Here is a 23,422-nt window from a genome sequence, read left to right on the forward strand (position 1 = left end):
TGTTTGTATGGTATGAGGTATTATGGGGGAACTCACTATGCTTCGTGCTTACGGTTTGCAGTTTTGTTTTTCAGGTACCTCTTCTTTAAGGGGGAAGGAGCTGGCGCGGTAGCGGCACATCATGCACGCATCTCGTTTTCCGCACGATGAGTCATTCTGGGATTTTGTACTCTGATAGTTGATTGTTTTCATGTTTTGGTTTTCAGACACGATGTATGTTATGAAATGATTGGACCAGACAGTGTTTTAATTAAAATCGTTTTCTAAGTATTGATTTAAAAAGAAAAATTTTTGGACGTAAAATTTGGGTCGTTACACACATGTGTCCCACTACAATTTCTGTCCAGTAATCCCCATCGATACCACCTACTTCTGGAACCTGTTCTCGCTTACCTGCCTTTTCACTGCCTACTTTCTTCCTTGTTGGTGTTGCACAAGTGGTTCTACTACAACTCCTCTTCTTGCAGTAAGTCTCCTGTTTATTTTTACAGGTTTTTACTTCCATCTTATGTCTTTGCTTTTACGGATTTACAGTGAGTACCACTCCAGCCGATTCTTCTACCACAACCCCTACCGCTCAACAGTTGGTATACGCGGTAACAAGTGTCTATAACCAGTTTAGTTTCAAATTAACTTCTGATGGTTCTAAATATAAACTGTGGTGTCGTATATTTAAAGACATTTGTCAAGGCGCCAAGGTTCTTGGACACATTACTGGAAAATCAAAACCAACAGGTGAAGATGATGAAGACCGACACTCAATTGGTTCTCGTGTGAAATCATGGTTCTACTCGACTTGTGATCCCAATGTGTTGCAGGTTATTACTACTGATAAATGCACTGCAAAGAACTTATGGGATAACCTCCAGGAATTCTTTCTCAATAATAAAATGTCTTGGATGTTGCAACTACAAGAACAGTTTCGTAACACCAAAAAAGGTGCATCCTCTATTCATGACTACTGCCACAATCTCAAACACCTTGCTCATGCTCTACATGATGTTGACTCAGATATATCTGAAGTGGAGCTTGTTATGAAAATTCTTCGTGGTCTACCGCCCTCCTACCAAAGTATTATCGACGTTGTCACAAATACTAAACCGTTCCCATCTTTTTTAGAAGCCAAAAATATGCTTCTACTCCATGAAAATCGTGAAGACAACCACGACATGATGCAAGACCTGACAAACATCACAACAACTGCTCTTTATTCCGTTTCACAACAATTCGGAAAATCAAAAAATAAATGGAATAAAAATCGTAATAATAACCGGGTTTCTTCTAAAAGAGGGGGAAATTCTAGTAATTCTACTAGTGCTAACCAAATAATCAGGCACTTCTCCAAGACAAAATTCTCAATTTGCAGGTATAATGGGGTCTCATCCAAGCACTATTGGTCAAACATCTCCACATCAGCAACAATATTCTTTTTATGGTCAAAATGGTGGTCCTAACTCTCCTTGGGGATATGCGATGCCCTCAAATGGACAACCACAATTTCCATATGCTGCTGTTGGCACTTTTCCTGCACACGAGCAAGCTAACATGGCCCAACAAGCACAGTTGCCAACCTATTTTTCTGCTCAACAACCCAGCACTGCATACCCATCGGTCCAACAACATGCTGCCCTTTTTGGGCAGCCCATTTCCATGCAATTTCGGCCCAACAACCAAGGTTTAGCCTACCAACAACATAATAATATTTCTCAAGGTCCGGGTTCGACTTCTTCAACACAACCCACAGATTTAGCATCGATTTTTCAAGCAATGTCCATCCAACCGCCACCGGATAATCAATATTACATGGATACGGGAGCAAGCTCACACATGAACTTCAACCAAGTTAACATGTTTTCTATATCACCATGTAATTCTAAGTCCATCATGGTCGGTAATGGTGCTATTATTCTGGTTTCTCACATTGGCCAAACATATCTTCCTTATTCTCAAGATAAATTCTTACTTAAAAATGTCCTTGTGTCCAATAAAATAATTAAAAAAATAGTGTTTGTGCGTAAATTCACTACTCATAATTGGGTTTCTGTCTCTTTTGACCATTTTGGTTTTTCTGTAAAGGATCTTAATACAGATGTCGTCCTACAACGATGTGATAGTGTTGGTGATTTGTACCCGTGCACTCCTTCTGTTCCTACGGTTTCTGCTACAACTTTTACCACGGTTTCTCTTCCCACATGGCATCGTCGTTTAGGACATCCCGGATCTTTTGTACTCAAGTTTTTGCAGTCTCATCATTTTATTCTAGTAGCACTAATAAAGTTCCAATTTGTCTTGCTTGTCAACTTGGAAAACATTGTCGGTTACCTTTTTCTTCCTCTTTATCTAAAACTACTCGTGTGTTTGAACTTATTCATTCGGATTTATGGACATCTCCTATTACTAGCTTGAGTGGTTTTAAATATTATCTATTGTTCCTCGATGACTTCTCTCATTTTTTATGGGTTTTTCCTCTTCGTGCAAAATCTGAAGTATATTATATTTTTTGCAATTTTCGAATGTATGTTAAAAATCAATTTAAAACCGATATTCAATCCTTTCAGTGTGATAACGGCCGAGAATTTAATAACCACTTACTTATTACATATCTTCAATCCAATGGCATTACTATTCGTTTCTCTTGTCCATACACGTCCTAACAAAATGGCAAAGCTGAACGCTCCATTCATTCCATCAATAATATTATACGTACACTTCTGTTTCAAGCTTCCTTAGCATCTTCATTTTGGACCGAAGCTCTTCTCACCGTTGTTCACACCTTAAATCTACTTCCCACTACCACTCTATCTTTTAAGACACCCTTTGAGGTCCTCTTTGGTTTCTTCCCTAAGTATGACCACCTTCATGTCTTTGGATGTCTGTGTTATCCTAACATATCGTCTACTTCCCCTCACAAACTCTCTCCTCAGTCTACCGCTTGTATTTATCTTGGTCCCGCTCCGGATCACAAGGGATACAAGTGTCTAAAGCTCGTCACTCAACGCATTATCATATCTCGTCACGTCATATTCGATGAAGATCGCTTTCCTTATTTTGATTTTCATCCATCCCCTTCTGAGTCTGACTATAACCACTTCATTCTCGATGATGATCATCCCTCGACTCTCCCCTTATTCATGATTACTCACTCCGTCGGTCACGTGGCATCTATGCCACCACCTTCCTCTCCTACTCCTCCTCCTCCTCCACCACCACCACCGCCCAGTCACCCTATGACCACTTGATCGCAAACAGGCTCTCTAAAACCTCGTACTATCCTTAATCTCTCTGCTACCTCTAACTTCTCTCCTATTCCCAGATTCACTGCTCAAGCTATGAGTGATCCAAATTGGAAACTCGCTATGGATGTGGAAATGTCAGCTCTAACTGAAAATCACACCTGGGATCTTGTTGTACGCCCTCCTACTGCCAACATTGTTGGTTGTCTCACGGTAATCTCGATCGCTACAAAGGGCGCCTTGTAGCTCAGGGATTCTATTAGCAACTAGGTCTAGATTTTGATGACACTTTTAGCCGTGTTGTCAAACCAGCCACCGTTCGTACTGTTCTCAGTATTGCTGTCTCTTATCACTGGCCTATTCACCAACTTGATGTCAAAAATGTCTTCCTTCACGGTGACTTAAGTGAAGAGTTATACATGAAACAACCTCTCGAATATGTTCATCCTACTTTCCCTGATCACGTATGTCGTCTTCGGAAGGCCCTATATGGCCTCAAACAAGCTCCTCGTGCGTGGTATCAACGATTTGCAGTATACATCTCTTCTCTTGGATTTATCAGCAGTCGCTCAGACAGTTCCCTTTTCACATTTCACCATGATTTGGAAACTATCTATCTTCTTCTTTATGTTGATGATATCATCCTCACGGCTTCCAACCCATCCCTCATCACGAGATTCATTACGCGTCTCTCATCTGATTTTGCCATGACAGACCTCGGTCTACTGTCCTTTTTTCTCAGAATTTCTGCTACACGCTCGACAGATAGTCTGTTTCTTTCACAGATGACATTTGCTAAGGAGATCCTATCCCGCGCTGACATGACCTCCTGTAATCCGTGTAGTACTCCCACGGACACCAAACCGAAACTCTCTTTATCCGGGAAACCAGTTTCTGATCCGACCTTATACAGAAGTCTTGCTGGGGCTTTACAATATCTCACCTTTACTCGTCCAGATATTGCATATGCGGTTCAACAGATCTGTCTCTTTATGCATGATTCTCGAGAACCGCACTTCTTAGCCCTCAAACGTATTCTGCGTTATCTTCAGGGTACTCTTCATCATGGTCTGTTCATTCATCCGTCTCATGTCGATCGTTGGGTTTCTTATTCTGATGCAGACCGGGCTGGCTGTCCTTTGACACGCCGGTCTACATCTGGGTTATGTGTTTATCTTGGTGATAATCTGGTCTCATGGTCTTCAAAACGTCAACATGCGTCTCGGTCTAGTGTCGAAGCTGAGTATCGGGGGGTAGCGAATGTTGTTGCTGAAACTGCCATAATCTTCTTCTTGAACTATCTTGCCCTCTGTCTCGTTCTACAGTTGTGTTTTGTGACAATGTAAGTGTCATGTACTTAGCCTCTAACCCAGTTCAGCACCAAAGAACCAAACATGTGGAAATTGACTTACACTTTGTTAGGGAACGCGTTGTCATTGGTCAGGTTCGTGTTTTGCATGTTCCATCAGCACATCAATTCACAAATATCTTTACTAAAGGACTACCTACACAATTATTTCTTGACTTTCAGGACAGTTTAAGCATTAGGGAACCTCCCGCTCAAACTGAGGAGGAGTGTTAATTGTATTATTTATTTTCATGTTTAGTGTAGGTATCATATATATTGTATAGATAAGGGTCCTTTATGTAATTATCTCATACTCTATATTATTTATACTATGAAATATAATGCAAACCCTAAGGGTCACTTTGCACACAAACATCTAGATGTGTTGGGTTAATGAGATATTAAGTCATCGGGCATTTTAGGAAAGCTAGATATTTAAGTTTTATTTTATTGTTTTAGATTTTGAATAGGTTTCTATTTCAATTAGTATATATAGTTGTAATAATTTGCTTTTTTAATAACCACGTTTTTTGTGAATCCTTTGGAATCAAGTCCTTCGTTCTCTTTTAGCCACTGTTTTCTTTTTCTTTTTTTCTGGTTGTTCAGCAGTCCTTGCAACACAAGGAAATTGTTTATTGTTTGTTATCTACAAGATGCTCATCCAGATATGTATCAATGTTAACAATCTAACATAATTACTTTGCCTCCTAATTTTGCAAAGAGTGAGAGGAATGGGGCAAAATGCAACTCAAAAGCTTGAAAGTCTTCTCTAATAAATGAAAGTTTTTTTTGCCACTTGTCACATTCTTATTCATTTTGCCATATGCCATTTTGTGGTTATTTTGAATTAATTTTTATTCCATATGTAATTTTGTGGTTTTCCTATTTTATTAAATTTCATATGGTATTTAAATTTGATAATAAATGTATATCAATTTCATTAATGGACTTTCCTTATAATTTTAAATTTTCATAATAAAATCTCATTAATTTGCTTTGATTATTTTATCTAAATGATCTGTTTAAATTTAAAAGAGAAAAAAAACACTTTAATTTTAGTAATTCAATATTTTATCATTTTTCTAATAAATTCAAATTTCTCAAATGTTTATACATATTTAATTGTTTTAAATACACCCATGTAATACATGGGACTCACACCTAATTTTATAATACAAAAAAGATGGTAATTTTGTTGTCGGTTATGTTAATAATTTTTTTTTTTGAACTGAATGGTACCCTCATAGTTTTTGTTTGCTTTTTTTTTTCTCTATCTTTTTAGGCCGATAACTAAAAGCTATAGATCAAGCAAATAGATGATAACTCTCATAGTTTAGACATGAAATTGAAAGCTAAAGTGTTGAAAAACAATAATATGTAGAAAATGTATGCATGATATTTATTATTATCAAGAACGATTCATGTTTTTATGAGATTGACAATAAAATGATTTGGGTTTTCATTTCCAGGTTAAAGGATTGGAATCGTTTGTATATAGTATTATAGAACACGATTTCAAATACAACTATCTTTTAGGTATGCCTTTTTGAAGATGATTTCCATTTTCTTTGAATAATTGCTTTGCATATATATATATATATATATATATATATATATATATATATATATATATATATATATATATATATATATATATATATATATATAGGGCGGCTCAATCATTTTAGGGGCTCTAAGCAAGCCAAAAATTTGGGGGCCTTTAGCCTTTACTATACTCGGAAATCAAAAACAGATGAGATGAATATGTCGCAAAAAATAGAATCGGTAGAAGAATGCAATGTCGTTTAAATTTCATGAGTGCAGCAATCGTTGATTTATTCTTCTGCTTCATTTATTTTGTGGTTACCGGATTAGATTTTTTAATGGACTGAACTTTTGGATTTTAAAAAATATGGGGCCCCTTAGAATTGGGGGCCCTAAGCCCTAACTTAAAAAACATCTACGTAGAGCCGACCCTGATATATATATAAAAGATTATAGAACATGATGTCAAATACAATTATCTTTAAGGTATGCCCTTTGAAGATGATTTCCAATTTTCTTGGAAGAGTTTTTGATTTGTAATTTATGACTAAAAATATTATAGTTCAATACATATAGAATTCTATATATTGAAGAATTGTTTTGCAACATGTGTCGTATAAGGGATTAATGGGGATATGCCTATACCATAATCCTTATATATGTTATAATATTCTCAATATTGTTTTTCTTTCTGGACGGTGGTGTCCACGAATATTAACCTAGTTTTAAAATAAAGTAGAAATGCGAGGTAGCTTGTGGCCTAGTGCTTAGTTTGTTTGTATGATTATTTTGTTATGCACCAAACCCACTGTTTTTTTCTGATTAAATTAATCTGATGGAGTGGTTTAACTAACATTCCTTTCCCTCTAATCCCTTGTTAATATATACAGATCCTAATTTGAGATTTATTTCTTCTAACACTGAGACGAGAAATCATGTTAAACCACCCAAAACAAGTGGTTGTTAAATACAAAAGTGGGTTGCAGGAAAACACAAGAGCCGATGCCAATGCTAAGTCATCTATGCTGTTGGCATACACTGGAATTGTTCCTCTAATTGCCCGAATGTGTTTGGCGGGAAATGGGAAGAAAAGGGTGGTGAGTTGGGAGGAGAAGTCGCAAGAGATGTGGAAAAAGGAATTTTTTCATCCACAACCCAAACATTAAGGATAAATGTGTCAGAGTCTAAATTCTGTCATTGGTATTTTTAATTAAGCAATTATTTATTTACCCTTGTTTAAGTATACTTATGATTAAACGTGTGTGTGTGATTGTTTGGAAGTGCTTTGTATAGATATGTGTTTGTATAATTGTATTGCTTGTATTTGCAAAGAGTATCTAAATAAATATGCTATGCCATTTTGTCATAATGACATGCATGACATATAAAAAGCACCACAATTAGAAAATGGGTAAATTTTGAAAGTGTTTAATACTCTCTTCCGGATCGAAAAAACTGAACCGTTCTCATATTTATCCGAAAAAAGACCGGACCGGTCGACACCAACCTAGGACGGTTGGGGACAGCTAAATGCTCACTTCTAATTTGAAATATTTATTGACGCATTACGGTTTTGTCATCACTAATAAACTATTTGAAATGTTTGGATAATATAATATCAAGATGACTTATCCACTTAAATACAAAGTTTTTGATAAGTTACCCCCTCCCTCTATATTATGCAAAACTTTTCATCAAAAGTGGAAACCTAAATACTTTTTACTCTATGGTAATTTTCTTTTAAGTCAATAAAATGTAAGATAATATTTTCTTTGTAAAAAATATTATTATTACATTTTGGTACCAAATAAGCTAATAAAAAAAACATTTTCTTAAACCTTGTTTAAACACCCAATAATCTAATAAACATTTTTTATAGAAAAGTACAGGTAGCAATCCTAAACATCCATTAATAAACAAGCTACAGAGTTTTCAAAAAAAAAAAAAAAAAAAAAAACATATTTATATTCAATATAAATGTATACTCAAATTCAAATAGACGTTGTGTTTCATGTATCCAAATGTTTGCAAAATTTACATAATATTTGCTCAAACAACTCCACCAAACTTGTAACCATGGTTGGTCTAGCATTCCACTCCACATTGTTTAAGAATTGGACCCGTTTGTTTGGGCAAAAACGGGTCGATCCGAACCCAAACCAACGAGAAGATTGAAGCCAGAAGAATCGACCATAAAACGACAATGGTTGGAGTCCGGTTTTGCCTGCCCATCAAACCCTTTAGGAAAGGATATAGATGGACAATGACCCAAAACGAGAAAAACAGTTTACCAAACAACGGGCCCCATGATCCATACCCGTTGTTGATTGCATCTGATACTCCAGCCACGACTCCGACCATGTTCATGATGATTAGAGTCGTTGGTGGTATCAGAAGTGTTGTCCATTTGAATAAGTACAACTCCCCAAACTCAGCATCATCGGCTGATTTTGATGTGACTGTAAAATTGGTATCAACTCCACCAAGAACCTTGAGGAGGCCTTGGAAAACTGCGAAAAGATGTGCAGAGACACCACCGATCACCCAAAACTGTTCATTCCTCCACCAATCTTGGATGCTAACATGACTCCACCGGAGTTCGAGTACACCCGTCACTATGATCGAAAGAAAAAGGGCAAGAAACCATACACTTGCAAGATTGTTGAGCTGCAAAAGGATTAAAAAAACTCGGAAATTAGTTAAAAGACCAAACCACCACCCCGGTCAAGAATAAGCTATAGTAAATTCGAGTAATTCGGATGTTATAATACGAAAATCAACAATGATGAAAGGGTTAAAACGGTAAGTTTTGTTGTTCAATATCAGTTCACCCCTTGGTTTGCACAAGAAAAGAGAAAAGAGGATTGAATTTATTTATTTTTTATAATTTTGGATGTTAAAAGACAAAAATACCCTCGGTCAGGATTCACTTGTTTATCAAGAGTTTACCGTGGGGATGATGAACTTTCCGGTGAGAAGACAGACGGCAGGAAGCGTACAATATGCAAGCAACGGGATGGAAGTGAAAGGGTAAACGATGGTGTTGATGTAAGCAAGCCTCTCCAGTGTTTTCAGCTTCCCTGCCCATGCGTACCAGAGCGGGCAATGCCGGCTCAGGAAGATCTCAACCGAACCAAGAGCCCACCGGAGCACCTGGTGCAAACGATCAGACAAATTGATCGGCGCAGACCCCTTGAACGCCGGCCTCTTCGGCATACAGTACACCGATTTCCATCCTCTACAATGCATCTTGAATCCCGTTAAGATATCTTCCGTCACCGATCCGTAAATCCATCCGATCTGCTCACAAGAAAGGTAACAACATCAAACCTAAATACAAAATTCGATTAGGGTACATGGTTTTCAACGATTTTTTTACCTCTTTGCCCCATTCCGTCTTCTCTTCATATCCACAGCTGATGACATGAATGGCTTCTTTGATCAAAGAATTGCTGTTAGTTCCTTCAGGAATTCCTCCGGTTTCCATTAGAGTTGTAGTGATGAAAACTGGAGATTGCCCAAATCGTTTCTCGAAATTCTTCTGTGACATTAACGACGATTTTTCCAACTCGTCGTAACCCTCAAGCCCTTCTTCGATACCCTCAAGATCATAAACGGGTGCCAACGATTTCTTAGAATACTTCTTCTTGCCACGAAGTTTTCCCAACCCAAATAAAGCTTTCAGCCCTTTCTTTTTTGATGATTTATCCTTTGACTTCTTCCTCGAACCACCGCAACAGCAGCAGCACCACGAAGGCCAGCAATCGCAGGTCATCTTCTGTCGCTTTTCCGATACCGGAGGGTCGTACCCGTATAATGCCTGGCGGTTGAATACACATCCTGTGCCGACATACACCGGGCCTTGTATTCCGTCAAGTCCTCTCATGTTGATCTGTGGAGTTTCAACATTAATATGGTTCGCCGTTGCTGGACTGTAATGTTACTTTGATGGTTATTGAAACTTACATCGAAGAAGACGACGTTGCGATTGGCGTATCGATCGTGGCGATCAATTCCGTCGAATCGTTGCGGGAATTGAACGTAACAGAGCTTCTTACCGAGCTGTGGATCCATTAAGAAGCACATTGCTTCCCTTACAGCTTTGCTGTTGTTGATGTAGTGATCACAATCCAGATTCAGCATGAACGGCGCATTTGTAAGCACGGCAGAAACTCGAATCTGATAACCAGAAAAAGCAAAATCAGTCGTGCCAACACGAAGCCTTAATCCCTCAGATTGATCACTTTCTCGAGATCAAACAGTTAACTTTTTGTACTTTTTATAAACTTCAACTACGAAACTTTATACTTACGAGGGCATTCATGGCTCCAGCCTTCTTGTGATGATTATAACCAGGTCGCTTTTCACGGGAAACATAAACTAATTTCGGCAACTCTTTCCCTTCTACATCAAGCGCACCTCCGCTTCCGAGATAAACCTGTGAATCGTCCGTCAAACACAATTTCAGATAGAAATTAAACGAGAAAATCGAGTTCAAACATTAGATATAAGAGGGTTCATGATACCTGAATCATCCCGGGATGATCACGACTATCATTCCCAGGCCATGGCGTCCCGTCTTGCATCACCCAGCCTTCTTCTGGTTTTTTCAGAGCTTTTGCGACAAGTGCATTGATTCGCACCTTAAACTCCTCGTATTCTCTCTGCGCATATTAAAAAAAAAAACAGTCAAATTCTCGTTTGTGATTTTGGAGAAATTTAGATGGACGACTATTTCATACTTTCATGGCTCTACGATCCTTAACGAAGGTAGGCTGCACTTTATCCTTCAAGTAATCAATCTTCTCTGAGAAATAAAACTCCGGCGCCCTAGGCTCAATGCTATACTTTTTGGCAAACGGGACCCATCTTCTGGCAAACTCTGCGGTCTCCGATAACGTATCAAAAAGCAACATAGAAGCACCATCATCCGATACATAACAACTCACTTTCTCAGTTGGATAATCAACTGACAATATCGATAGAACCGTATTTGCAGTGATGATGGGTGGTTCCTTAAGCGGGTCAACCGAACTCACAAAGAAATCAACCGGCAAGAGCCCACTGGGTTCACCCTCGCGCTCAAACCTCAACGAGAGGCGATCCAGGTAGGTTTCACGGTTGATTGGGAACCATTTTGGGAACTGATCGAGTATCCATGATAAAGCAAACCAGATTTCACATATGACTGAGATGAGCCATAGAGGGTAAGCATCATATGCAGGTGTCATGATTCGGAAACGGAAGAAAAAGATGAGAATCACCAGACGTAAGATGATGACTATACGGTATGGATTGATTAAGCTCGATGAGATCGGGACTTTTCGCCATAAGGGTTGTCGAGCTTCAGCCATACTGCATACACTTAATCTTGTAAGCTATATATGAGTTTTTTAGACTTAATGCAGAAAGAACGACTTAATAGAGAAAAATGTCCAAAAAACATGGATTCAAATCCACCGGTTACACTTACAGATAGTCATCTTCTTCACCGGGATCGTTACCATCGTCAGCTTTTGTTACTAGGCCTCTCTTTTCTTGCCGGGTTTTCCATTTCTCTACTCGATCTTTCCATTCATCATCTCGATCACGATCAAGATCCTTTCCAGCAACTACACACATATCAAACAGTCATTGCATAGAACTAGTGAAACATTCACCAAATGAAGTTTTTAGGACATGTGATTTGAGTACAAGACCCAAAATGTGTATATTGAAATAGGATAAATGACTTGTTCAAAACTTACATTTTTTTTATATCAATTTATATAAGGAAGTAGATTTTAAGCATTTAGTCATGTCACAATTTGTCACCAATATCTTATACAATTTGATAAAAATATGTAAGTTGGTTGCATGAATTTTATTAATTAAGTTCTCAAAATATCATATAGATAACTGATTATCATATACAAAATTATTTTACCGCTTCCGGCAGAGGAGAAAGCAAAGCCGTTGGTATTGTATTGTTTCGGAGGATGAGAGTCGCCATTTTCCTGTAAAATGTCACAAAAAGATAAAAATTCAACTTCTTTTATGAACATTTTACCATTGATAAAAATACAACACTTAAACATGTTTTCCTTCAATCGTTTCATTTGGCATATTGATAATAAAATACAACACTTTTTGATTTATAATCACGGGATTCTGCGTAAACATGAAGAGAGCTTCATCTGCTATCATGCTTTTTAGCTATCCGAAAGGGTTCTAACTTATAAATATCATTTTTGCTACTTGTTGATAGTCATAGTTACATGTTAACAACACTAAGTTAAATTACCGATGATTTATCAACACGATTATGATCTCGGGTTTCTTGATGATCCTTGGTCTGAAACTCCTCATCAAAATCATCTCCATCATCGCTTTCTTCATCATCTCCAACGACCCGTGGACAACCTATTAACAACACAACTCCACACATTTATTACCAACACTAATAGACAATCAGACAACATATTTTGCAACGGAATCCATCCGTCGCTAAAAAACTAGAAACACTACATACCTTTGTGACGTTTATAGCGAAGGTTGCATTGAGGGCAACATTGGTTCCCTTCACTTCGCTCATAAATGTAACAAGGGCGACACACTGGGAACCTGCATTCGCGACAAGCAACAAACAGTTGGCCAATCTCGTCTCCGCACACACGGCATATGTTGGAGTGTGTATCGGGATCTGGAAGGTCATGGTGGCCATGGGAGCCTGTAAAGAGGGCAGCCATGGCAGTACCCAAGAAAGAAACAAAGAATGTGTGTGTGAATGAGATGGGGAAGAATAATGGGGGGTTTTGAAGGGGATGTGTGAGTAAGTGTGTGTGTGTGTATGGGTAAGCCTACCAACTGATGGTTGAGGTGTCTAAGGTTTGATTAGAAGAGAAGTTTAATTGTCGTTTGAAGGTATCTTACATTCAAAGTCTCCAAAAGGCTTGTTCACAATAGTTGTTTGTATTATTTATACATATATAAATATACAAGGATATATCCCTCATGATTTGATGATAATTAAACGACTTATATCTGTATCTAACCAATAACCATCGCTAGAATTTCATTGACACGTTTTATTAAATACTTTGCAAGCACTTCAACTCTAGGAAAAAAAATCTGATAAAAACATCTCACATCTCATTTTCCACAAATGTTTCTTCAAAAGCACTTGACCAACTACCAAATGCCGCTAAAAAAGGGATAGAAATTGAAAAGATCATAGCATCTGAAAAAAAGAAATATAACACAAACCGAGGCACCTTTTGCCATAAATCTGATAGCAACATTCCAGCCTTTCCGATGATGTATCGGAAAATCGACATGCGTCGGTGATAAGTCCCATTTCTGTTCCATAATATTCATAACATTGATATTCTTGTTGAAATTATAAATTATAAATATATTATATTTTTAGATTTCAAAAGAGGCAAACGATACAAAAGTCACTAGTCATTGGTCGTGGTGGGTTTGAGAAGGTCAACCGATGTCATTGCCGCCATGAAGCAGTTACATGTTAATTTGTGTCAAGGAGCTTCCGAAATTTAGACCGAAGTTGAATCGCTTATTAGGCTGAGGCAATGTAATTTAGCATCGTTTTTGGGTTATTGTAATGAAGGAGAAGAGATGGTCGTTGTGTATATGCCATTGGGAACCCTTGAAAGCTTTCTTTATAAAAACTATCGTATCTTCTTATTCATGGTTATGGTTGTTACTACTCAAGATGTGTACATGGGAGTTTGCGGATTAGGTTATTTCCATATTGTCTTGAACCCCAAACACACTTAATGTAATAAAAATAGAAAACTACATAACCATTTCTAGCATTTTGTCAATGAATATCTACATATTTGATCAAAACCAACCTACAAAATACATTTCATAATATCATCAGGTGTATACCAAAGTGATTACCATTTATAGCATTTAGTGATATCAAGATCAATCAAAGGTTGTTTAGTCTAAATATACCAATATGATTAACTACGTACAAATAATGACAAATTAAACAAAAATTATCAAAAAAATTTGAAGTTGATAAGTCATATTCAACTTGAAAAAAAAAAATAATAAGTGTTAAAATCAAATAAAAATAAAAACTAATAATAAAATGACTTCAGTGCCCGGTGTGCCACCTCAATGCCTAATTCCAACTCGACATGACAAGTGGATAACCATAAGAGTTATGATGAAATGGTATAACACTAAATAAAATTACAAAAAATGATCTTTGTTTTAAAATAAAAAAAATAATTGAATTTTAAAATCGAAAACAGAAAATGATAATGACACTTCCTCCATAAGCAAATACACAGGGACGGATTTACTATGGTGCCCGTAGTGGCACCGGCAACACTTGCTTTTTCCGGACGCAATGCAAAAAATTTCGATTTTTTTTTTATTAATGTACACCCACAAAAAATGATTATATTATTGTTATAGTTCAGGAAAAATATCAAAAGTTGAATGGTGGAGTTGGTTTAATGCTACTCTTAGTACACTTCTTTTCCTAAATGCCTTGAGTTCAAGTCCCTTTCTCTGCAAAAATTCTTTTTTATTTTCACGCCAATTCTGGTTCACAAAATTAATTTGGGCGACTTTGTAATTCTCAAAATTTTGGCACATTTCCAGTTCTCAAAATTTTGGATATCTTTCTCCCTCTTCACGATCAAAGAGACCACAACATAGGTACACTATTTCTCTATTTCTCTCACTTTAATCCGAAAATACAAACTTCGTCATGGAGAGAGATGAAGAACGATGACCCTATCCAAGAGACCATCGGGAGAAAAGAAGCATCGTCACCAGAATTCATCTAAGCACTAGGTATATCTCCACCATAATAGAAACAACACTTCCATTTTTTAATGTTCTAGTGTTGAACTTTAATGGAGTTAAGACTTACCTTTTTGATGTTTTAGGGTTAAATCGTTAATAAAAAATTATTGAACATGGCATCTTTTGTGTATTCGGAAACCATTTTAGGCGAGAACTACAACTTTCGAATTTCTAATGAATAAGGGTTTCTTTGTTTTTGAAAATACATTGTGACATTTCTGAGTTATTTACATTGGTTTTCTCTATTAGATATTTGTTACCTGTGAGTTTCTTGTTGATCTTATTTAAGAGGGTATGAGTTCATAACAATTTTTCTCTGAAGTAGACTTCTTTTTTTCTTCATCATAATTGCTAGATCTACACATTAAAGAAGAAAGACCGAAATGAAAAATGATTATGACAAGGTAGGCAAATTTCTTTAAATGTACTACAGATATGTTGGATGTATTACCTGAATAGGGTTATTGTCACTGTAGCCCAACAATGTTTCGTATATTTGTTTAAATGGTCCCTCGTCACTTTTTTTTGCCTTTAAAGGGTACGAATTCATTTTTTTTAGGGTTTAAAAAGTCCTTTTAAAAAAAATGAAGGGGTCACCCGGTGAACCCCTTCCTAATCAGCAGGTTTAAAGTTAACAAAAATGTCACCTCATCAAGTCTCTTATCAATTAATCTCTCTCTCTCTCTCATCCCTACATCGTCGGAAAGCCCGAATTCCCCGTTTCCTTCCACCGATGACTGCCTATATTATTCCCTTTATTCATTCCCAGCCAAGAACATATGGCTTCCCATCAAATTCACAGCAGCAATCGGTGGTTGCTACAACCCCAAAACCACCTTGCACCGTCACACCCTACCACTATTCCACCTCCCTCTCTGTCTTATAATAAAAACCCATTTCCTCTATCGATTCCTATCAAAAAATAACCCCAGCACCTATTCCATTCTTCAATTTTTGACAAGAACAATAAAGAGAGAGAGAGAGAAGGCGATTTCATAGATTATTTCCTCGCACATCATATTCGTCACAAGCAGCATCATATAACTCATTCACAGTTTCCTACCTAATAAACTCATGCGGATTCCCTCCAGACAAGGCGATTTCAGCTTCCAAATGCTTAAACATCCAAACCCCAGATCGAGCAGACTCTGTGATAGCATTTTTCAAGAATCAAGGCTTCACGGAAACCCAAATATCTCATTTAGTGCGAAAGTTTCCTAGGGCTCTCACATGTAATCCCCAAACAAACCTTTTTCCCAAATTTGAGTTCTTACGTTCTGTAGGACTTTCAGATTCTGATATTGTCAAGATACTAATTGCAAGACCCAAATCCTTTCGTAAAAGCTTGAAGAATAGTATAGAACCTACCTTTAACTTACTTAGATATCTACTCCAATCCAATGAAAAAACTCTTCTTGCAATCAGGAGGTGTGTGTGGGTCTTGGATTTGGATTCCCAAGCAAATGTGATTCCAACTATGCAATTATTGTGTGATGTTGGTGTGCCCGGATCAAAGATGCTTTATGTATTAACTTACCACCCTAGAGATATTTCAGATACTAAAGAACAGTTCAAAAAGGTCATGGAAGAAGTTGTGGAAATGGGCGTTGATCCTTTGAAAACAAATTTCATGTCAGTTGTTCACGCACTTAGGTCAATAAAGTCCACTTGGGAGAAGAAGATGGAGAATTTTCTTCTACGTGTTGATGATCGATGACTATTAACACCTCCACGGCTGGCCAAAGACAAGATCCCCTTTCCTTTCTGTCCCATCGACCCTCATTGCCAAACCACCCGAGCCCGAGCCTGAGCCCTGTCGCTGATCGTTTCCTTGATCAACACCACCGAAAACCTTTTCACAACTCGCTACCACAACCGAAGCAAGAAACCTCGATGCCTTCCCCTTTCTTCCTTCCCTTCGGCCTCGTCAAGCCCCATAGGTGAACACGATCGGCCAAGGCATCCGGAGTAGCAGACTACGCACCTACGTGCTTCCTTCTAGTCAATCATCGGTCGTTCCCCTTTGACTAATCGATTTCTAGACCCTGATTTCCTGTTTTTTCAATCGATCGCACATATGCGATCGTTTTTCCCCTTGGAGCGACGAGGATCAATCCTTTTCCTCCCCAGTCGATTTTACTTCCGATTTCGTTTGGCAGGTGCAATCATTTTCCTTCCCAGTCGATTTTACTTACATGGCAACGATGAGTCGACTCACCAATGAGTCATTGTTGACTCACCTGCTTAGTTGGCAGGTGATAAAGGCAGTGTAACCTTCAAAAATAGGTAAAGGTACGAAATTAAACGGTAAAACACAAGTTCATACCCTTTAAAGGCAAAAAAAAGTCACGAGGGACCATTTAAACCAATATACGAAACATTGTTGGGCTACAGTGACAATAACGTTACCTGAATATGTTTGGTGTATTACCTTAATACACAAGTCAGTATGGCTTATTATAGAATTGAGTACCAACTGTACCTTTGATTTGTCATAAACCTCGAGAGCCTTTGAAAATTATGATACACGGAGCTCCTGCTTCTAGTAAAGGAACACAATGTCAGCTAATTTTAGTAAAGTGAGTCAATTTTGGGAACACCTCTACATGCTTTTGTTCACTTCCAATTTTAATTGCCTTGGTAGTACTTGTTTGTACCCTCTTTCTTCTCTTGGATTGTTTCATTGAGAGTTAGACTTATTTGTATTTACTTGGAAAGTAAAAATATAAATATGTGATTTTCTTTATCAAAGCTTTTGTTCACTTGGTAATAAATAGCATGGTAATAAATAGCATCAAAGTATCGGATTAGTTTTTCCTTATTTTTAATTCTCTAATTTGATTGAATTGCTCATTTCTCCCTCTCAAGTTTACCCTTTCCTTATACACAAGTTATGAGTTTGTTAATCTAGACAACCCAACACGAACTCGTTTTCCACTTCTAGGTCTACGTTATTATATTTGATTGGGTTTTTTTTTTTTTTTTTTTTCGTGCAACTACAGCTAGATATTCCTCCATCCGGCCCTGCAAATACATATTTGTCATGGCCTTGGCCTTGCTTTATTTTGTATGATTGTAAATGAATTTTTGTCATATCTCAATATACGATCGTCCGATCAACTGATTTGCATAATCGTCAAAGGATAAGCGACACAACTATCACCGCAAAAACAAAAAAAAATTGCAAATCCGATACATATTTACAACAGAACTAAAGATAGTCAAGGTGCAGTTTTGGCAAACAACATACGGTGTCTACAGGATGAAACTTAATACTTGTACGTAGCTACCTTCGCTTCAATAATACACCAAAACTGCACAAGAATTAAGAATATCGCCACTTTAGCGTTAGACACGACAACATGATATGCATTTGGCATGCATTACACAGAGACTCATAACAATGGTTCAAAAACTACGATTTCTAATTCCACTCACTGACATAGAAAAAGATGGCAACATAAAAGCCCTCCTCCTCATCCCATCATCGCAAATAGCCCTAGAAAGAAAGTTTGTCCAGACGCAACCTACTAATGAAGTTCATAATCCAAAAGCAAGTGATGGTACATGTATTTACAGTATGTTACGGCTCTTATGACGACGAGTCGTTTAATTTAGCACGTTTTGCAGGTTGTGATTCCAAGGGGTCCACTTCTACCTTGCTTGATGGTGATCCAACTTTAACCGGGTCCTGTTCCGTTTCCGGTTCTGTTAAAACCGGAGAACTTGAAATCTCATTGGTCAATAATTCGGTTTCTGATTTTTCGGGGGTGTGGGTGGATGATGAAGATTTGAGGTTGTCAATGCCGAACTTGCATTGCTTCTCAAAGATCATTTGGAGGTACTTCCCTTGTTCTTCTATTCTCATCTGTAGGTTTCTTTGAATCTGCAAAAACATATTATTATTATATTCTCATAATCTCTACGTTTTCTTTTCTTTTTTACCAATGAATTTGTAATGACTAATGATTTATGATTATACCTCCAGTTGTTCGTGTAGCCTTTTTTGAACTTCCACCTGTAATCGTAATGCTTCCGTCATCTCCAAACTCCTGTTGTAAAGGTAACAGAGTTGAAAGTTAAATATATTAGTATCATAATTAAATTAGTTATGTAAAAATAGCAGCTGAGTATAAGTAATCCCTAAATTTATCTGAATTTTGTAAGTAGGACAAACTTAAGCATTAAGTCAACTAAGAATTTTCTACAGATGCAATTCTTTTTTCCAATTAATATGTAGTGAAATATGGACAAGTGCTTGTTTTAGGTATAACATTAATCCAGTGACCATATGACTAGTAGGCATAGTAATATATGTTGACAATAGACAGTTTTTAGTGAAGTTAAAAGGTAAATTAAATAAGTAACTTACGCTTTCAAATCCAAGGATGGTAAATCTTGCATTGAAGTAGGCTTTTTCTCTGAAGGTCCTGCAACAAGTGATTTATCAAATTCATAACTATAGAAAGCATCATAGAATTTTGAACTGATTCATATTTTTCCTCTCAGCAAATTAGATTGTTCTTTTAGACTTTTGTAAGATCACTCAATTCCAATGTATCGTGCTTTGGAATCAATATTTGGCGTGGCTCTAAAGTATGTTTATCTTGTGTCGTTCTTGATTCTTAATAATGCTTCCAGACAACTAAGTGTCCTATGAATCATACAGCCCAACTGACAAACCCAAATGCATGAACAAAACTCTGAGGAAATATTTAGTTTACCTTCTGATGAAGGTTCAGGTTTGTATCTAGCTGTTCGATATTTCTGCACACAAAACCAAACATATTCTAGATTAAATAAACCACATTCCCTTGAAGTATGTCATACATCAGCCAAAAAAACAAGTACCTGTAGATGACTTTTTACATGATAGATGGTTAAGCCTTCAACTTTCATTTGTTTCAATACTCCCTTGGGGGTAGCTCCTGTGATTAAAAATATAAGTTAATTACAAAAACAAAAAAAAAATTGCATGATAAAATATAGCAAGGTGGGAAATTAATATACTTTCACTTCCACCCAGCTTGTTAACTGCCTCCACGAATGCTTCATGGAGTTCTGGTGTCCAACGCATTCTTGGCTTGTTTTGGGATTGGGAGTGGGACCCACCCCCACATGATGATGGTGTCATTGGGCTGCATAACTCTCCAGGTGATGCAGGAACCATCTTTTTGACTTCCATTGACTTTGTGGATGATCCCCCCACAGGAAGTTCCAGCTTAAATTAACAAAATTTACATAACTAACACTTGTTAGCATATAAATAATGACATAACTTTTAAAAGTTTCAGTGATTGATATACCTTTGGCTCTGTATCAACTAGAATATCATTCCAATTTGGGGTTGCAGCATCATCTTCTGTGATTAGCTGGTCAGCCCAATCCTGCCAATCATTTGGTTTGGCAAAATCCTCAGGTGGCAGGTCACAAGAACCATTTTCAGTGGGAGTGGGTTGTAAATTAGTTGGCTCAATAGGGCTACTTTCAGGGTATTCAAGAAAATCTGATAGTGAATCTGTAGACCAAGAACTCGTGTTGTTTTCTTTCATATACTGGCGGAAAGCAGTGGAGCGAAGAACTCCTGAGGATTGAGTAATGAAAGGTGCTTTTTTCGAACAAGTTTCGTTAGGAGAAATGGAAGAGAAGTGAAGATCTGAAGACATCCCTGAAGACGATGAAAAAATGTGACCAACAGTACCATTAGTTGAAGACAGTTGAGAGTCCAACAATTTGGGATGCTTCTCTTCCAAAGTGGTATGATGAACAGGGAAAGATGATGATAGAGCTCTGGTTGTTCCATGGTTGCTAAGTTGTGTTGGACTTGATCTCTGAATGGATAACGCGTGTTGTGTCTCCATAACTTTAGTAGCATAAGTTTAGCTTTAACAAAACTCCATAACAGAACTTTTGAATGTCATCATTCCTCCATCACACCTACAGCCCATCAAACAGACTAAAGTGTTAAACAGCCATCACTTTAACAAACTAGAAGACCATACAAATTACAGAAAGTAAATCAATTAACAAGCAGCATTTTGATTTCAACAACAGAATTCAGTGGGCGTGATGTATCATGTATATAAAATCAATAGAAGCGTCAGTTACCCTAATTGAACGCCAATCATACGACCCCTAAAAAGGCAACTTTCAACCACTTAAGTAACAAATCGCATCACAACTTGAAAAACTTCACATCTTCACGACATTATACATAACTAGAATGCAACTGAAATCACGAAACGCACATACCTTAGATCATAACCACAAAATCCCACAATCCGAAAACCTAAACAGTTTCAGTTGCTCTTTCAATTTCGAGGTTTCTAAGGAGATTAAGATATTGCAAATCTGACGTTTTGAGTGGTTATCTTGAACACAGAGACGTTTGTCGTATTAACTTCGTCACCGGCGTCTCGACAAGACACGAAACTGACGTTAATTAGTGGGCGACCTCCTTGTTCAATTTGGCCTTTGCTTTCTGTATGCAGCAACAAGGAAGAAATTTTGAATGGCTTGCTCGCACATCGGTGGCGCGTGGAGACAAAAAGGATTATGTAGGAAGATAAGTGGCGGAGATGCTGCCGACCCCACCACACAACACCATATAAGCGGTTGCTGTTTGTTCGGTAAGCTCCAAGCGCGTCGAAAACAGATTGGTTTTATGGCTTCAAAATTACTAATAAAAAAATGTCAAAAGAAAAAATATAGATATATTTATATATTAATGACGTATGGAAGAAAATATCAACGAGGCATTGCAATTATTTTCGTCCACCAAATTTCAAGGAACATACGATTCATCTGAAATAATTTTAATTTATTAAATTATCTAATTACATATATACATTAAGTAATTAAATATAAAAAAATAATTTTTTTTTACCAAATGTAGGTTATTTTTATTATACGATTTTAGTTATCATCATACAACGAAAGAAAAGCTAAACAGACAAGTTGCGTCGCTAAGCCCCTTTGTATGGTAAAACCAATTCTTTTGAAGACTACATCCATAGATCTAGGGGATATAACATTGCTATGCATGATCCGTTGTAGTCTACTAAGAAACTCCACCGCATCCGGCGCAAGGAAACCAAACTTATCAAATGCAAATGGTATGAACGCGTGTTAATTTTTCATGCATGGTTTCTCATGTTTGGTGGCCATGCATTTAGCAGATTTTAATGCAGTCTGTTTCGCCGTGAAACACCCGACCCTCAAGCTTACGAGAAGGGATACCCCTGTAAGGTCAACACATGTGTGTTTCCCTCCAACCCATCAAAAAATCAAAACGTCAGCCGGTGTAAGGGTTGACCTTCCTTCTGTTGGATCAATCAGGAAATTCACAAGAGCCTCTTTCTAATACATAACTAAATTGTTTTATCAATATCTGTGAATAAATAATCAAATTTTATAACATGGGTTCTCAACCGCTCAAAGAGACTTCCTATTTTGCAAGGAGAAGAAGAGTTATCCCTGTGGACAAAACATTAAAAAACTTAAATACGTAGCATATGTCACATATCTTGATCAACTCTTAGTTGAAATCACAATATCTTATCTGTCACGTATATTGATTAACTCCTAGTTAAAACTTCAATATCTTATTTGATAGTTCACCAGATAGTTGATTTTGTTTAACTGTATAATATAATTGATAACAATTATAAATATATAATATAATTGATAACAATTATAAATATATAAATATATAATTACTTTATCTTATTTTTAATAATATCCAAAAAAAACCCCCACATTTTATATGATGAAACAACTATCATTCATTGGTTTGCATACCCTACAATGAAACGCCATCAAGCATTATTGATGTATATGAAATTCTTTATACTTTTAGCTCCATAAAAGTGTTATGGGACTTCATAAAACCTTTGAATATATCAACACCCTTGGTCCCATTGAAAATAATAGTAAAGATAAAATCCAAAATGTAAAGTTACATTCTTTAAGATGAATTTATTTTATTTTTAATTTTAATAATAATAGCAATATTTTTTGTTTTCTTTATAGGGAAGGGTTATATGGTGTAACACCATAAATTTCAAAACAATTTTTCGCATTTTATAAAAACATAATTCATTCATTATTTATAAAAACATCATTGTTTAAAACTCAATTCATAACATATATTAATCCCAAGATCTCATAACATAAAAATCTCGTGTGTGTACTGATCAAGTCGGCGCCTTGATCCTCACTAGTACCTGAAACACATAACACGAAACAATGTAAGCACAAAGCTTAGTGAGTTCCCCAAAATACCATATATAACACATATTAGCCACTCGAGACTATAACTCTGTGGGTCCGTGCACCCAAACTCTGTGAACCCTCAGGTTCTATCTCTGTGAACCTTCAGGTTCTAACTCTGTAAACATGCACAACATAAATCACATAGAATAATACAGTGCAACACATAACACATATATATCATACAAATACTGTA

General features: G+C 36.9%; 3 protein-coding genes across 4 annotated transcripts; 1 reads left to right on the forward strand and 2 right to left on the reverse strand.

Annotated features, from left to right (window-relative positions):
- Window positions 1-508: 508 nt before the first annotated feature.
- On the forward strand, window positions 509-4,579 carry LOC145075350 (uncharacterized). The gene is made up of 4 exons (XM_079021627.1): window positions 509-587; window positions 679-1,260; window positions 1,367-2,234; window positions 3,529-4,579. Exons 1-4 carry the CDS (start codon window positions 509-511, stop codon window positions 4,577-4,579), a joined length of 2,580 nt encoding a protein of 859 aa, XP_078877753.1.
- Window positions 4,580-8,070: 3,491 nt separating this feature from the next.
- On the reverse strand, window positions 8,071-12,910 carry CESA4 (cellulose synthase A4). The gene is made up of 11 exons (XM_079019137.1): window positions 12,638-12,910; window positions 12,410-12,528; window positions 12,053-12,122; window positions 11,600-11,738; window positions 10,869-11,481; window positions 10,653-10,790; window positions 10,439-10,564; window positions 10,093-10,305; window positions 9,506-10,018; window positions 9,076-9,426; window positions 8,071-8,793 (listed from the first exon to the last, which is right to left on the reverse strand). The coding sequence occupies exons 1-11, from the start codon at window positions 12,852-12,854 to the stop codon at window positions 8,212-8,214; spliced, it is 3,081 nt and encodes a 1,026-aa protein (XP_078875263.1). The 5' UTR covers window positions 12,855-12,910; the 3' UTR covers window positions 8,071-8,211.
- Window positions 12,911-18,136: 5,226 nt separating this feature from the next.
- On the reverse strand, window positions 18,137-21,589 carry LOC145072373 (protein PHOSPHATE STARVATION RESPONSE 1-like). Of its 2 annotated transcripts, none has more exons than XM_079018786.1 (8): window positions 21,208-21,589; window positions 20,262-20,892; window positions 19,966-20,176; window positions 19,807-19,883; window positions 19,680-19,722; window positions 19,328-19,385; window positions 18,938-19,007; window positions 18,137-18,841 (listed from the first exon to the last, which is right to left on the reverse strand). In XM_079018786.1, the coding sequence occupies exons 2-8, from the start codon at window positions 20,814-20,816 to the stop codon at window positions 18,548-18,550; spliced, it is 1,308 nt and encodes a 435-aa protein (XP_078874912.1). In that variant the 5' UTR covers window positions 20,817-20,892; window positions 21,208-21,589; the 3' UTR covers window positions 18,137-18,547. The 2 variants fall into 2 exon arrangements, with proteins under 2 accessions (XP_078874912.1, XP_078874913.1); XM_079018787.1 differs by lacking the exon at window positions 21,208-21,589 and adding an exon at window positions 21,064-21,201.
- Between the last annotated feature and the right edge of the window lie 1,833 nt (window positions 21,590-23,422).

This window comes from Lactuca serriola, chromosome 9, assembly GCF_051521515.1.
Source record: "Lactuca serriola cultivar US96UC23 chromosome 9, Lser_US96UC23_V15, whole genome shotgun sequence".
Classification (NCBI taxonomy): Eukaryota; Viridiplantae; Streptophyta; class Magnoliopsida; order Asterales; family Asteraceae; genus Lactuca; species Lactuca serriola.

Excerpts from the sequence above, each read along its gene's own strand:
- LOC145072373 (XM_079018786.1), bottom strand. The coding sequence starts at position 20,816 with ATGGAGACACAACACGCGTTATCCATTCAGAGATCAAGTCCAACACAA. Across the intron at positions 20,177-20,261 it reads TAGTTGATACAGAGCCAAAG|CTGGAACTTCCTGTGGGGGG; the intron begins GTATATCAATCA and ends TGTTAATTTAAG. Across the intron at positions 18,842-18,937 it reads GGCTACACGAACAACTGGAG|ATTCAAAGAAACCTACAGAT; the intron begins GTATAATCATAA and ends ATGTTTTTGCAG.
- LOC145075350 (XM_079021627.1), top strand. The coding sequence starts at position 509 with ATGTCTTTGCTTTTACGGATTTACAGTGAGTACCACTCCAGCCGATTC. Across the intron at positions 588-678 it reads CCCCTACCGCTCAACAGTTG|ACATTTGTCAAGGCGCCAAG; the intron begins GTATACGCGGTA and ends GTATATTTAAAG. Across the intron at positions 2,235-3,528 it reads CCCGGATCTTTTGTACTCAA|CCGTGTTGTCAAACCAGCCA; the intron begins GTTTTTGCAGTC and ends TGACACTTTTAG.
- CESA4 (XM_079019137.1), bottom strand. The coding sequence starts at position 12,854 with ATGGCTGCCCTCTTTACAGGCTCCCATGGCCACCATGACCTTCCAGAT. Across the intron at positions 11,739-12,052 it reads TTTCTCCTCTGCCGGAAGCG|TTGCTGGAAAGGATCTTGAT; the intron begins GTAAAATAATTT and ends ATATGTGTGTAG. Across the intron at positions 10,565-10,652 it reads ATCATCCCGGGATGATTCAG|GTTTATCTCGGAAGCGGAGG; the intron begins GTATCATGAACC and ends GACGATTCACAG.